Below are 14,477 nucleotides of genomic sequence, written 5' to 3' on the forward strand. Positions count from 1 at the left end.
CCCTTCCTAAAAGAAGCTGTACTTCAATTTGCTGAATGCTGTCTGACTCCCTTATAACAACACTCACACCAGTTGAGAAGTTACTTACCAATTTTTCTTATTCAACCTACAATTTTCACATTTCTGAAAAGCTGATAACTAGCCTAAGATTTCCCTTAGATTTCCACCAGTTGCAGTCTGTGTTGTAATTTTAATACATTTATTTCAACTTGCGTTGAATATATGCGGAGCTGCTGGAAAGCATTAAGTGGAAATGCAGTAGCATTCTTCACGGTAATTGATGAGTTCTAAGCAAGATATGGTAAATACCAAAGGGTAAGGCAACAGAAGTCTCACATTTGCTATAAAGGGAATTTAAAAGCAAGTAATAGTAATAATTCTTGCCTTAACAAGAATTTTGCCCCCCCAAAAATTTTGGAAAAAAAAAAAAGAAACAAAAAACAAAGCCAAAGAATGATTTCTCTTTTTCTGCGAAGAAAGAAAAAACAAACAGTATTCTCAAAAGTGTTCTCACTTCTACAAAGAGTGTCCTCAAAAGCCAGAAAGAAAACAAATACAGTTAGTCTTTCAGCGCGATACTGTGTGTGATACGACTAACCTCTCTCTGGTGTTTGGGAGGTTAATTCTAGTATTACTGACAAATAAAAGAATGACTTTAAATACTGTATTTCACAGGACATACAGTAAGGTGTCCATCTCCTCTTCCACTGCAGGTCTACACATTTTATCACTGCTTTGAAGAACATGATTAACATTTTCAGCTGATGGCAATGGATAATTATTTTCATAATTCACTAATCAAAATCCACAAGTTTAGATAAGCAGATATGCATGGCAAAAGGAAGCATATATTACACTTGGTTTGAAATTTATATAGCTTCGTTACATTTGTGTTAAGCAAATGTGTCAGAAGACATTATATGTCTATGGGTTGTCATGACATTTAGTCTCAGAGCTCACTGAAGTTACAAGTCCTTATCACACACAGTGCTACAGAAGGATGACTGGGGAAAAGAATATAAATGATATTCTGCACAAGTGGGAAGGAGAACCTTCGCTGTTGTATTCATTCACCTACTGCTCTGATCCCTAGTCTTAAGATCAAGATCCCATTATGCTGAAGAATCTCTAATTTTAGATGAAAACATGAATATACTTTTTACTTATGGCATGACAATCAGGAAAAAAAAAAAAAGGCATGTCACAGGGATGTATTCACACACCATTTCATAACACGCTGCAGTCCAGACTGTCAGGTAGCATGCTTATTCTATTGTTGGTGTTTGCTTAGAGCACATAGCTTGGATAATCTAGCATCAAGCTTTGCCTGCATAGTTTTAGATTACTGTCTGACAGATAAAAATACATACTCCAACTCACACTGTTCTGTTATCTCCAGCAAAATTTCCTATATGACGCTGAAACAATAGATTCTAGCACAGTTTATCTAATCTATGTGATGGAAACTGACATTTTAGTCATAAAACATGGCAATGTATATCTGAGAATGATAAAAATAAGTTTTGGGAAACACAGTACCTGTCATCTCACCATATATCGTTAAGTGCTATTTCTCTGATATAAACAATCAGTGTTCTGATTTGCAGGCATTTGATTTTTGCAGTGCAATAACTCAAAGCACAAAACCAGGTTAATACAAATCAAAGAGATACTATCTAATTCTTCTGAGTGACGTCTGTGATCTCTAGTATGCCTAATAGCTACGTTTTCAAACCGTACCGGGTGACATCTCCATTACTAGGGAGGATAATTACAATGCCTCCAAAGCAAAGTAGTATCACTCAAATTACATTAAAACTATGGAACTCTGAATAACTGTTTATGTGTCCTCACAAATGCAGCTGACAGCTGAACACCTAAAATTAGATATGTAACCTCAGTACCTAAATTTGGAGGTAATCCACTGTGGTGAACAAAGAGAAAGGTTCCTTCATAGCAGAAGTTGAAACAGAAACCCAGACTGGGCACCTCGAATTGTGAACCCTGAATTGCAGAGGTGAAATAACTCATCTTTCATCTCCTATTGTAGATAGACCAAATAACACAGTCTCCTAATGTGGGCATGTAAGCAACCTTCCTGACATTGCATGGTGTGAATAACTCAGTTAGTGTCACTAGTTCAGTCCTTGTCTAAACCTCTAAGTCCAGCTTTGGTTTCACACTCAGGATTGCCAGGGTTGGACACCTTAACGGGTGTTTATATGGTAATCTGAAGTGCCTTGTTATTCCCTAAACTTGAGAAAAGCAAGCTGATTCATCTGCCTGCCACAGAGATGATAGTCCCCAAACCAGTAGAACCAGGTTAGTATGGTACTTCATCCAGCCTGACTAGTACTGCTCACAGCAAGCTCACAGCAATGCTTCCTTTTCTTAAAATTAGCTAGTTTGCTCCTATCCTAGGCACGTCTGCATCCTGCTGAAGTTACCACCTAAGCGACCTTTGTGCATAATGGGCGTCTTGCTGTATCCTGATACTGCATGCAGATATGAAACACGATGAGCATCCAGATGTCTAAGCAGAACCACAGACTTTTTAAAAATAATTTTTCCACATCAGTTCCTTGTCCCAGTCTTTCTTCCAAATGAGGTAAGTACTGAGACAATGCATGGATCTTAGTAAAAGCCAACCACCTTGTATGGTGGTATATATAAGTAGAAAGTGTAAGTGGAGATACACCCAATATAAGATCCATTTAGTGGACCTGAGAACAGAATTTAGGCCTATGGTTTTCCTTGTACTTAGGTTTAGGAGGTGTAATTTAACCAGCAGATCCAAGTATTTTCTCAGTCTTGAGGTTGTATATGAAATACAAAGTCTGTAACTTTACCACACAATTGTAGCATCTCAATCACTATAGTGTTCAGAATGGAGTAAACACTGCTCGCTGAGAGGATTACTGAACAACAACCAGCCTACCATGCTTAATTACTGTTTTACAAAATAACTTGGGTTTTGCTTATATAGCTTTATCTTTTACTCCCCAGCGCATTTATCGACTGTGAATACAAATTCCCAAACCTCCTGGAATGTGGCCCTATCTGTCCAGGATCACAGCTTTCCATGATAGTTACATGCTACAGAATAATTAAACCATTGACCAACTGCTGTTACTATGGGGGAAAAGAATTTTTATAGGAACCAGACCCAGGCTCTGCAATGTACTTATCTTCAGAATGACTGTGAGATGTAACTGCCTCCAGAATCAAATTCAGGTTTGTCTTTCAACTTCATTTCTTCTTCTCCCACAAACTGTATCAACCCTCCCATCATACCTACAAATGAGAATGTTCACAAACATATCAACAGTGTCTTCTACAAGATGGGAATGAAGACAAAGATGACTCCACTTGCCCACCATTGACGTTCAGGGGATGATCACATATTACTGATAGAAAGACCATGTATACCCACATGCTTGATATAATTTAAAAAAGGTCTGTGGGAAGGTGGAGAGGATCCAAGATACAAGACACACTTTGAACTTCTTTAGCCTTTGTGGGAAGAGCATGTCAGAAGCTGACAGTTAACCAAGAGAAATTTTAGGACAGACTTTCATACAACTCTATGTTGTAAACACATCAAAGGCTTTTTTTCCCCAATTCCACTGTCTTTTGCTGTTATTTTTTAAAAGAAGCTGTTTATTGAACCTTGGCATCTGTGACCTTTCTAAGCTTCTGCCCTGGCAGATGGCACAAGCCATGTTTTCTGGAGGGCTTAGAGGGCCATTTCACAGTTTTTGAAGTAGCTGATATGCTTTATTGAATACAAGCCAAAATATGATTTCTACTCCTGCTTTATGGGTAAAAAAGTCTCTATAGGTATCATAGAGAATTTACTTAATCATCTACATGGACATAAATCTCCATGTGGAAAAACACATAAAGGTGAGGAGGGATGCTATTTTAAAAGCACAGTCTTGCTATCCAGATAAAAGAATGAGATTTAGTGATGTTATACTCTTAGCATTGCCACAGTATTAGAGACGCTGTGGGATCTTCAGAAACGAACATCGTGCAAGTGAACAGCTGAGTCATACTAAAACTGTAATTAACAGGGATAGGTGTGATTAGGAGCACAGTTGTAACTGATTTTGTTAGCTGCTATTTGACACTCTATGCCTTCTCTAACACTGCCATAACTAAACTTCCCTTCCCTTACAATTTCATTTGTCTAGAGATCTTGCAAGTAGCTTTGAGCAGAGACCTTCTGGGCTACTAAGTATTGTGGGGATAACAGCAGAAGCTCAAACTTCATAAAAAACCTGAAGTACTTATCATGACTTAACAAAAGGAAAAATATTTTTCAGCAGTACTCTTAGAAAAAAAGTCACAGCAAAGTGTCCAGCATATTTACCAGAAACAGGTGTTATGAGGTATTATGAAGTTAGTAAGAAGTAACAGAGGTAATACAGCTGATGGGTAGTCTATGATCAAGAAAGAGATCAAGTGACTAAATCCATCTGTAGCTATACTGAAATCATCTGTATTCAGTATAGTGAATTTCAAAATAAGCTTTATTAACAGAAGACTGTGATCCACAAATTTTTTTAATTTTTTTTCTTGAAGAGGTGGACCTGTTCCTGTTTCCTTTTTTTTTTAATATATTTTCCATGGAGACAAAAGGCAAGACTTTTGTTACACTAAAGCTTTATATTTTATTGCACTATGCATCTGTGGAAGCCAGCTTCTCAGATTTATGCTGCAAAACTACATGTTATAGGATTTTAGCCCTAATATATCAATTTCTTTGTTAATCAGCAAACAATCAGGAATCAGAAACAAGTATAATTACTCTGTGTTTCATTTGGAAAGTCTGAGGTAAGAAGAAAAATGATCTAAATGTAAGATGTAAAATCTTACATCTGTTCTAAGCAAACATTACATCAAATAAGAACCAAATGATTAAGCATCAGCTTCATGAAAACCCTTGATAAAAAAGCTGGGAAAAACAGTTTCAGAAATAAATGAAAATCAGATGGCCAATCAAGCCACTATCAAACAATGCACTGAGAAGTACAGCATTATGAATAATCACAAGTAAGAGGTTTTGTTCTAAGATACAAAATCGCTTTCCTAATTGAAGGAAGCAAGTATCTGCTTATGAGACAATAATGAACTTTTTATTGGGTTTCTAATCAGTTTGTTTCCAGCTTGTTCTAATAGTAGTTAACTTCATGCCAGAGGGGCACATTTGGCAAAAGGCTTGTATTCTGGAGAGCCATAAAAGGAAAAGTTCAAGTATGCTCCATTTTCATACAAACAAATTCATGCTAAAGTCCCAAACCAGTCTTATAACCATCCATTTCTTAACATCAAAGTAAGGAACTCAGGCAGTAACATCAGATTCAGTATAAATCTTTCCTGGAAAATTATTTGCATACCTTTGAATTTCATTATAAAGCTTGTAAAGAGAAGACTGTTCCTTATATAATTACTAGTATGGGGTTTTGTTCTCCTGAGGAGGTAAAATTTAGCTTTCACATGTTGTAAGGAAACAAAAAGCAATAATTCATTATAATCAAGTTTTAATTTTATTGGACCAGTAACCGATGTAAATTAAAGGTAAATTAAGATTTTAACTTATAAGTGTATGTTTTCATTAGGAATTTGTACCATTCAATTTTATACATGATGCAAAATCCTGCTTTTTTTCTTTAGAAAAGGTACAAGGCATTCTTCTAAAATATTTCTTTTGTGCTTTACTAGTAAATTTTTCATTCAACCACTTCAAGACTCTTTTTGGTCAACCCTTATGGTGTCAGTTAATTCCCACTCCACTGCATTGTGTTTTGGTTTGCTTCTGAGGGAAGATTCCTTACTTTTTTTCCACAGGAAAAAGATTATTAAGAGTACTCAGCCTTTTTTATAATGCAGAGCGTCACCAAGTCAAGAGGTTTTGTGAATGATTATGAAAAAAATGCTGATGAATGAAGGTTTACCATCAGTAGCCTGAGTTAAAAGAGCATTAGATAATTTCTCTGCAAGACAGAACTGACTTTCATTGCTCATTCACGTGAGAGGTCTTCTAGGTGCCAGCCACAAAAACAGCAGTCCTGCAGCCCTGCTATTACAAGTGGTTGTCTCTCAAGCTCTGAACCTCAGCCAAGTAAGATATAGACAACTTGTTCATTATTCAGAAAATCCAACAGGGCTTACGCTACAACAACTAATTCTACCTAGAAACACTGCACATGTGATACATCAGACAAAGACTGGATTCCGCTAGTATTTTTGCAGAAAGCTTCAACTGGCTGGAATGTAAAAGTATCACTTCAAAAATTATAGCATTTATTCAATGCTTTTCAAGTATATTGGTGGCAAATGACATCATAATTAATGGTTGTAACGTCAACTGATATCAAAAAGAACAGGGTACCAAGAAATACTGTGCTTAAGAGAAAAACAAAGAAAAAATCCACCCACTTATCAAGATAAAATTAGATCAACGTTTTGAATTCTAATTAAGACCAAGTCAAGAACGGGGAAATGCTGTCTGCTTCAGTGAGACGATGGAAAATCTGGATTCAGTTCCCAGCTGTGTAAGTCACTTTCGCAGGACTTCCCTGCTGACGCCTGTCCTGGGAACTATGACACTTCTCCCCTTGCTACAAAACTTCATGGTAGCTCAGACCAAAAGTTCCATTCAGAGCTCAACATAACTATTCAAATGGGACAGAATAGGTAGGAGTCATTTCAGATGAGTCATGATCACATTTGAGACTTGCCTCTTACAGTATTCAAATCCAAGGATACATCTCATTTTTTAGGCTTGATATAAAAAAAGAATGAAAGCACTCACCATACGTATAAACTTTCTAAAAAGTTTGGGTTACAAATAAACATCACTGTCAATATTTAAATAGAGTTCAAACTTTAAAAAGTATTATTCAAACATTGCTTCTGTCTTGTTATTCCTTTTTTTTTTTTTTTTTTTTTTTTTTTTTTTTTAGCATGGAAAAAGTCTATTAATGTTGAATGGCCAGTCTCATCTTCCAGTCATCTTCTTTTACGGCCAAAGAATAAATGTGTTTAAATTTGTCTAAACAATTTGATCATTTCAGACACAGCGCTTTTCTACACTTATTGGCAACTTACTATATTCCATCAATCTTCTCCTCAGATATTTACACCATAACACTAAAGAGATGAGCAAGACTAGCCAAGAAAATGACAAAAAAGGTGCTCACAAATAAAACTTCTGCAATGACCTATGGATCACAACCTAAAATGCGACAGGCATTATAAAGAGGGAGTATTTTTAACATCAAGTAATCATAGGTATCCAGAATACATTCTCTGTATTCAACTGGGCAATCACAGATTTTAATTTTTGTATCTTTACAGAGACATTATTCCATAAGGGCATGCTTTGTAGCAACAATCAATCCACCTCCATAAATGTTATAGTACTGTAAATCTTTGACAGAACATGCTGAAGACTTTAGTTCTATTCAACATGCAATAAGAATATGTGTAGGACAAGCCTTCTCTTACAGAACTAAGCTAACCAGAAACTGAATTTCAGTACAACAGTTTTGCATCCTCCTTGTTTTTCTCAGTACACCTGCAACACGACGCTAGACAGCATAGCACTATGGGACTACATTACATGTCCCATTAATAGCAAGACACTGGGTTGGAAACCCCCACAAAGAAGGAAACGATTTACTATGGCTTAGATTTTTCCTTTCATTAAAACAGAGGACCTGCTGCAGAAGAAACACACTTAATGACAGAACTTAGCTATGATGCTGGTCAAACCCTCTTCTTCCCATTCCCACCCCAAAACCCATTCTTTCAGCAGAAAGCATCACCTTCTACTTCAATTGTCACATAATTTCCACTGTTAAAAATAGGGCAGGACCGCCATTATACAAAAGCATAAAAGAAACAAGGAACATACGAGGGACATAGATATTGCTTCTTCTTCCCCTTTCCTTTCTTTGAAGACTTCTCTTTGGAATAGACTTCTTCAACCCATAAGGAGAACGAGACGAAAAAGAAAACTGCTAGTAAGAACTTCATCTTGAAGATTAAGCTTCAGAGAAACCTTTGGTCTGTGCCAAAAGAAAAGAAAGAAGTTAATGTTAAAAGGGCTAGATATGGCAAATGGGAACACATACCTACAAAAAGTAAAAAAATGGGTTTGGGTTTTGTTTTCAAAAGTTTCAGCTTAGTTGCCTTGGGAGAGAGAGTCTGTTGAGCTGTACCTCTTATATGCAAGCAACTTAGGCAATTTTCTGAGAGTCAGGGAGCTTCCCAAAGTTAAGAGATTGGCAGTGAGGAACAGATTTAAGTGCAAGTTTGCTCCAGTGTGTTTAAGAAGTAAACACGATGTCCTTCAAAGGCTGTCTAACTCAAAATCCACAGAAACTTGGAACAGAATTCCTCACCAAAAAAGGTCATGTATCAACTGCATTAAATTCGGTTAAATGTGACCAACCAGTCATCTAACGAGGCAGGGAACTGCAAGCCCTCTATGACCTTGCACAGATAAAATAGCAATCATGCTATCTCATAATGCTAGTTATGAGAAAGGCTTGCAAATTTAATTTTATGCACAGAATTTAAACACAAACGACTATTTTGCAGGAAGCGTTCTCGCTGCGGAGCCAGCACTGAAAGGGCCTTGCAAAGATGACTAAACGCAACCCACAATAATATTCATCGTGTTCAGTTTAATATTCTAACTTCTCACATGCAAAAGTGCGTACCCCAAAGGCCAGGAGCTGAGTTTGTGTTCGGCCAGATTCGGCCCCACCTGCCCCCAGTCGCAGCCGCGCGACACCCCAGGCATTTTCCATTTGTTTCCCATCCCACAGATAATTCCCAGGCGCGTCCCTGGGCCAGCGGGAACCTCGCAGATGCCTCAGCACCAGCTGCATTCTCCACTTTCCTTCATATTTTGTTTTTTAATTCCTCTCAAGGAGCAGTGGCTGCCTCTCTCTCCCTCCCTCCACCTCCGGGAGCCACCGAGATGCTTCAGCCCCCCCCGGGAACCGCAGACACCCCCACACACACACCCCCGTCCGCGCCGGTGACGGTCGCCGAGCTGCCCCCGCCGTCCCCTACCCCTCGCCCGGCCTCCTCGCCTCCCCGGCCCGGTCGGAGGCCTCCCACCGGCCACAGCACCGGGGAGGGAGCGGCCTCCGTGCTGCCGAGCGCTGCCGGCGTACGGCGGGGAGAGCGTGAGGAGAAAACGAGCGGGGCTCCCCCACACGGCCCGCTTCCCGCCCCCCCCGAGCCCCCCCGAGCCCCGCCGCCGCCTCCCGCCCCGGCCCCACCGCCGCGGCCGGGCCCCGCCGCCACCGCCGCTGGCCTGGGTGCTGACGGGGCCTCGGTGGCTGCCGCCCGGCAGGAACGGAGCTCCCGGGCCGGACCCTTGCACCCACCCTCCCCACCACACGCCCCCACACACACCGCGATTAAAGCCTGTGGCGACCGGGCAAACGGCGGCGAGCCATCTCACGGCCCTCTACGGAACGAAAGCGCGGCTCCTCCGGCGGCCGGAGCGACTCCTTACCTCCCACGGTGCTCTTTTTCCGCGGCCAGTGAGCATGTGCGGTAGCCTCGGCGCGGTCCTCGCCCAGTGAGCATGTCCCGCCCGCCCGACCGCACATGGGCACTGGGAGAACGGCGACGCCGGCGGCGGGAGGGCCGGGGCGGGGAGGGGGGGGCCGGGGTGGGGGACCCCCACCCCGGCCCCCCCCTCCCCGCCCCGGCCCTCCCGCCGCCGGCGATGGGGGTCAGATAAAGTGTACGACACGGGTGGACGCTTTCTGCGCCGTCCCGTAACCCTCATCGGGCTTCATGGTGAAGCGCTGTTGGGGTTCGGGCTATAAAATGGCAGGTCAAAAGTGAAGGAGGTCGCCTCTGCTTTGGTGAACGAGAAGCGAGCGAGCAGGCGACCTGGCCCACGCGCCATGGCAGGCAGCAAGCGGTGTGTTGATTCTGTAGCGCCCAAATGTCGGGTACCCTCAGCTCCACCTTCTGAGCAACGTTCCTCTCCTAACCGACTTATGGACATGCTCTGAACATAGCCCCACGCCCTTCAGAATTTGCTGCTGCCATAGATAAACACACACACGTGTGTGTGCGCGCGCGTGTGTGTGTCCGCACGCACACGCGTACGCATACATGCATGTGGATGCAAAAATCTACTACCGGGGGTCAGTTTAAGGCGACAGGTCTCTCAGGACAGGGTTTTCCAGCTCAAACACAGGAACTTAACAAAGTGAATTTGTTTCCTGAAACAGAAAGCAAAGCCCAGAGGCTTCCCATAACACTGTCTGCAAGAAGGTAAGCTTATTTTTCCAAAACCATTCTGAACTTTCTGTCAGGAATAGAAACCAGGATGCTGTAGTTGTTCTAGAAGGACTGGCATAAACGAACAAAAGGAACAAATGACTGTCGGCACCAGCAGCTTGAGCTACTGCAGCCGCAGCAGGCTCCGCTTTCTGCACGCTGCTTCCCGCAGCCGCTGAGCCCGGCTGCTTGTTGCCTCCTCTCGTACGCAAAGCACCTAATCGCCTCCTTTGGGCTCTCTCAAATCCACTGGCATTTGCAAGCGCCTCCTGATGCGGCTATGGTTGTGATGAATATTTGCGGTAACTCAACAGGACAATGCATAAAATAGAAATGAATTCCATCCACCCCTCAGGTTCACATTCAATAAGATCATACAGCTAATATCTTTCTATGACTAATAAAAGCGAGATATATGTGACAAAGTCAAGAAAAGGGAACTGCTTTGGTAAGATATCTTTAGTATCTCTAGGTGTATCTTTAGGTGTCTTACACCTCACAAATTATATCAAACTCTACAAGAAATATTTCAATAAGCCTTGATTTTTTTTCATGCACTGAAATGGAATAGGTGTCAGCTCTCTAGCAAGCGCTGGCAATGAAGGGTCTGTGGGAGAAGGCCTCTCCTCCTGCCTCTCACCATGTAAAAGCTGGCCAAGGTCACAGACAGCTGCTCTCTTACCTGGCAGCACCTTCTTGGCAGGCTGGCAGGGACAGAATAATCTCGCTGCTCACGCCACCCCCTCACTCGGCACTTGCTGTCATGCGTGCAGGACATTGAAGGACAGCCCGCGCGCCATTCAGATGTCCTACTGCAGCACCAGCTGACCTAGCAATGCCCAAATGGGAAGGACTGGGGAAAAAAAGCCTCCTCTACAAGCCTTGTACCAGCAAGCCGGTTGATCACGAGTAATGGGCTGCGTTCTGCTGATTGGTTTTGGTGATGTTTTGTATTTCAGAGATCCTACTGAAGAGAAACAAGTGAATAAAATGGAAGTTTTACTAGTAAATGAATGTACAAGGGCAGACCCACTTCTGTCTCAGCATTCATTGTATTTCAGAGTGCAGGGGTGCACTTGGCTGTCTTTCCTCTGCTTGTAGCTGCTGCTGTCTCCACTGCTGAGAACATCTAACCATGTTCATTTCTCTGATTCAGGAATAATTCCCAGGAATTCCTGATCTTAGACATTATCCTGATCACTAGGAAATAGTTGTGTAAACCATATGCAAAATACAACAAAACTTTTCCTAGTGATCAGCCCAGGGGCATCGGTCCTTTCTTTAGTTTGCAGTAGTGGAACGTGGAGATCTGAAGGTCCAGCAGTCCCCCTCTGCTTTTCAGTCACACAAAAGATACTTTGTACCTGTATAGGATAGAATTTCTTTGGTTTTATTGCTCTTTTTAGTCTACTTTCTTAAGGTAATGAGTTTTGTGTAATAACACTCTGTATGTGTGCATGTTTCAAACAGCTTGTTGCAAACTTTTGGTTTTTTTCAACTGATTGATACCACTTTAAAAAAACAACAACAAAAACAAACCAAAAAAAGCAGAGAGCTCAGAGATATTAAGTCCTGTGTGTTTTGTAAAGACAGCTGTCTGGGAAGACAGATTGGGCTAATGTTCCTGCAGAAGGAAAAAAAGTGAGAAAGCAAGCAGAATGGCATAAGTGATTACTAGACATCAGAAAACCCACCTGGGAGACAGCTATTATAAATTCTTTAAACACAAACATATTTAATTCATACAGTATCTGCTTTACTGGAGGAGGAATTATGACTGAAAAACAGAACTTCCAATGTTGAATAGCTGACAAAATTTTATTAAAGCCTTTACCAAGCTTTTCTTCAGGAAAGTGAATATGTATTTTTAAATTTCTATTAACAGAAGAACCCATGCCTTAGCTTTCAGATTAATTCAGCTAAAAAGCCAGGCAGCCACAAGACCCACATGGATTGGAAATCAGGTTTCATTAGTTTCAATGCTCACCAAACTAGGTTTTCTTATAAATTGAGTTGATTTAATTCACACAATTAGAAAACATAATTTTAAAAAGGATTTTATGTTCTGCAACCTTTGTAGTTACAGGTTGGTTTGATTTCAATCACCTGTCCCATCTTGATGGCTTTAGTGATCATCCAGAAGCTGTAGAGGTTTACAGGGCTCCTAAGAAAGACCAGTTTCTAAAGGATCCTGAAAGCTCTTCGTTCTTCCTTCCTTTTCTACTATTGTAAAGAGGTATGTATCCTCAGGTCATTGCAGGAAATGGGGACAAAACAGGTATATGGTATAAAAGGTTTCTCCCTTCTGGTACCAATGACCAGAACTGTTGAAGGTACCCGATTTCCTTCCTTTTGAAAAGACTAGTGATTTTCATTCCATTTTGAAATACAGAAATTTAAAGTAGCAAACCCCAGCAGCGAACAAAATAACAAAGAGATGAAGAAAATTATAGTCTGTCCACCCTAATGTTCCAATTCCCTCATCTCTCTCTCCTTTACGGATACTGAGTGTGACAGATGATCCTTACAGGGTCGATCTGAATGCTGGCAAATTCAGACTGTTATGCCTTGGTGGAGGCTTGAGAATGAAGACTTTTGAGAGAGCTGCATGTACAATGAAGTGTCTCATTTATTAAAATTAAATGAGAAAATGATTAGGAACATGTGCCCCTTCAAACTGGTAAGTGTAATAAGCCTGGGCTATATAAGGCTTTATGTATCTGATACAAAATAACTTGTCAAAACAGCAATGTCATATATTGATCATAATAGACATAATCATATTAATAAAGCCTGTACTTCACAGGAAGCAGCCACATGTCTTATTGCTGTCATGGATATACAGAAAATTGGGATCATACAAGTTGCCCCAAACATATGTTCCTTGCAGGCTTACACGTTTTATTATTTGCATTTCCTATATAGCTATGCCTTTTCTGACAGATCTCCACGTGCAAAGCACTGCCAAGCTGTGTGTATGACTTCAAGCTTTTTTCCTGCCACTCTCTTATTGCTAAAATGAAAGTATTGTAGCAATGACCCCAAAGCTGAGAAAAAAACCAACAGAACAGAGTACATGTCCTGTAATCCTTGAAAGGATTGATTAATATAGAAAGCAGGGGTATCCATATTAGAATACAGATCTCCATATATTGTATGGAAAGACCAAAGAGGGAGGTGTATGTGAATAGTAGTTGATTCTACAGTTCTCTAATGTCATTGCCAAAGAGATTAAAGTTTAATCCCAGGTCACCAAAGCCAATAAGATTTGCACTGCTGATATCGGTGGGTGAAAATTCTTATAGAGGTTTCAACCTAAAGAACAGTCTCCAAAGTGATTAAATTCATAGTTTCTGTTGTTGTGCAAGTAAGCCTAGGACCCAGTATTAATGATATTGCTATGTGAAGTTCTGCATATTCCTATGGACAGCTTAATCAGCCTGAGAAATATCTTAACTGTCAAAAAAAGTGTTCTCTCATCTGAAACATCTCTCCTTGTGTGGGAGTATTTTACTAGTGACATTGAAGTAACTTTAAACTCTTCTTGCACCTTATAACACCCACAGTCAGCACGGTACCTTAAAATAATTTTGTACGCAATCATGTAATAGTGTTAAAAGACCAACTAAACCTTTCTTTAAAAATACTCAGGCTCATTTTCTACCTGTAAGATAATCTTTTGGAAAGTTATTTGGAAATAATTAAATCGAAAGATGCTTATTTGTACGCATCCACATTTAACCCGTATGCTCACATTTAACCCCTCTGTTTCAATAAAACTGGATGACTGTGTAATTAATTGGCTAAACACATTTAGTGCCAGCATCATTTCCTTTGTGGATTATACTGCCCTTTAAAATTTGAGATACAAGTCAGTGGTGAAAAGGATTAGCCTGTCAGCTTCAAAGTTCTTAGATGTAGTGTTTTTTCATGCATAAATGGTAGATGTAAATGACTTGTGAAGAGTTAATGCATGATTAGTAATTGTTATCAACATGCTACAGGCATGATCTGCAGGCCTCATGAATAACTATACCACAGCTATAGCTATACAAATCAATAAAGAATATAGCTGTACTTTGAAAAGAACCAGGAAGACAGCTGTTATTGAAATGTCATTCAACACGTTCTATACTTTCTGCAACACAAAC

The 14,477-nt window shown here is 40.6% G+C and overlaps 1 protein-coding gene across 5 annotated transcripts in view; it reads right to left on the reverse strand.

Annotated features, from left to right (window-relative positions):
• The window catches only part of GLRB (glycine receptor beta), a 56,479-nt gene extending 45,392 nt beyond the window's left edge, over positions 1–11,087 (reverse strand). For 2 of the 5 annotated variants that reach the window (XM_049833845.1, XM_049833810.1), the window contains exons 1-2: positions 9,442–9,674; positions 7,925–8,078 (exon numbers count right to left, since the gene is read on the reverse strand). In XM_049833845.1, the coding sequence (XP_049689802.1) occupies positions 7,925–8,046 (122 nt within the window). In that variant the 5' untranslated portion in view covers positions 8,047–8,078; positions 9,442–9,674. Of the gene's footprint in view, positions 1–7,924; positions 8,079–9,093; positions 9,184–9,441; positions 9,675–11,008 lie in introns of those variants that run through there. The other 3 variants (XM_049833829.1, XM_049833820.1, XM_049833838.1) reach the window with 3 other exon arrangements.
• Between the last annotated feature and the right edge of the window lie 3,390 nt (positions 11,088–14,477).

The sequence above is a fragment of the Accipiter gentilis genome, chromosome 3 (assembly GCF_929443795.1).
Source record: "Accipiter gentilis chromosome 3, bAccGen1.1, whole genome shotgun sequence".
NCBI classification, from domain to species: Eukaryota; Metazoa; Chordata; class Aves; order Accipitriformes; family Accipitridae; genus Astur; species Astur gentilis.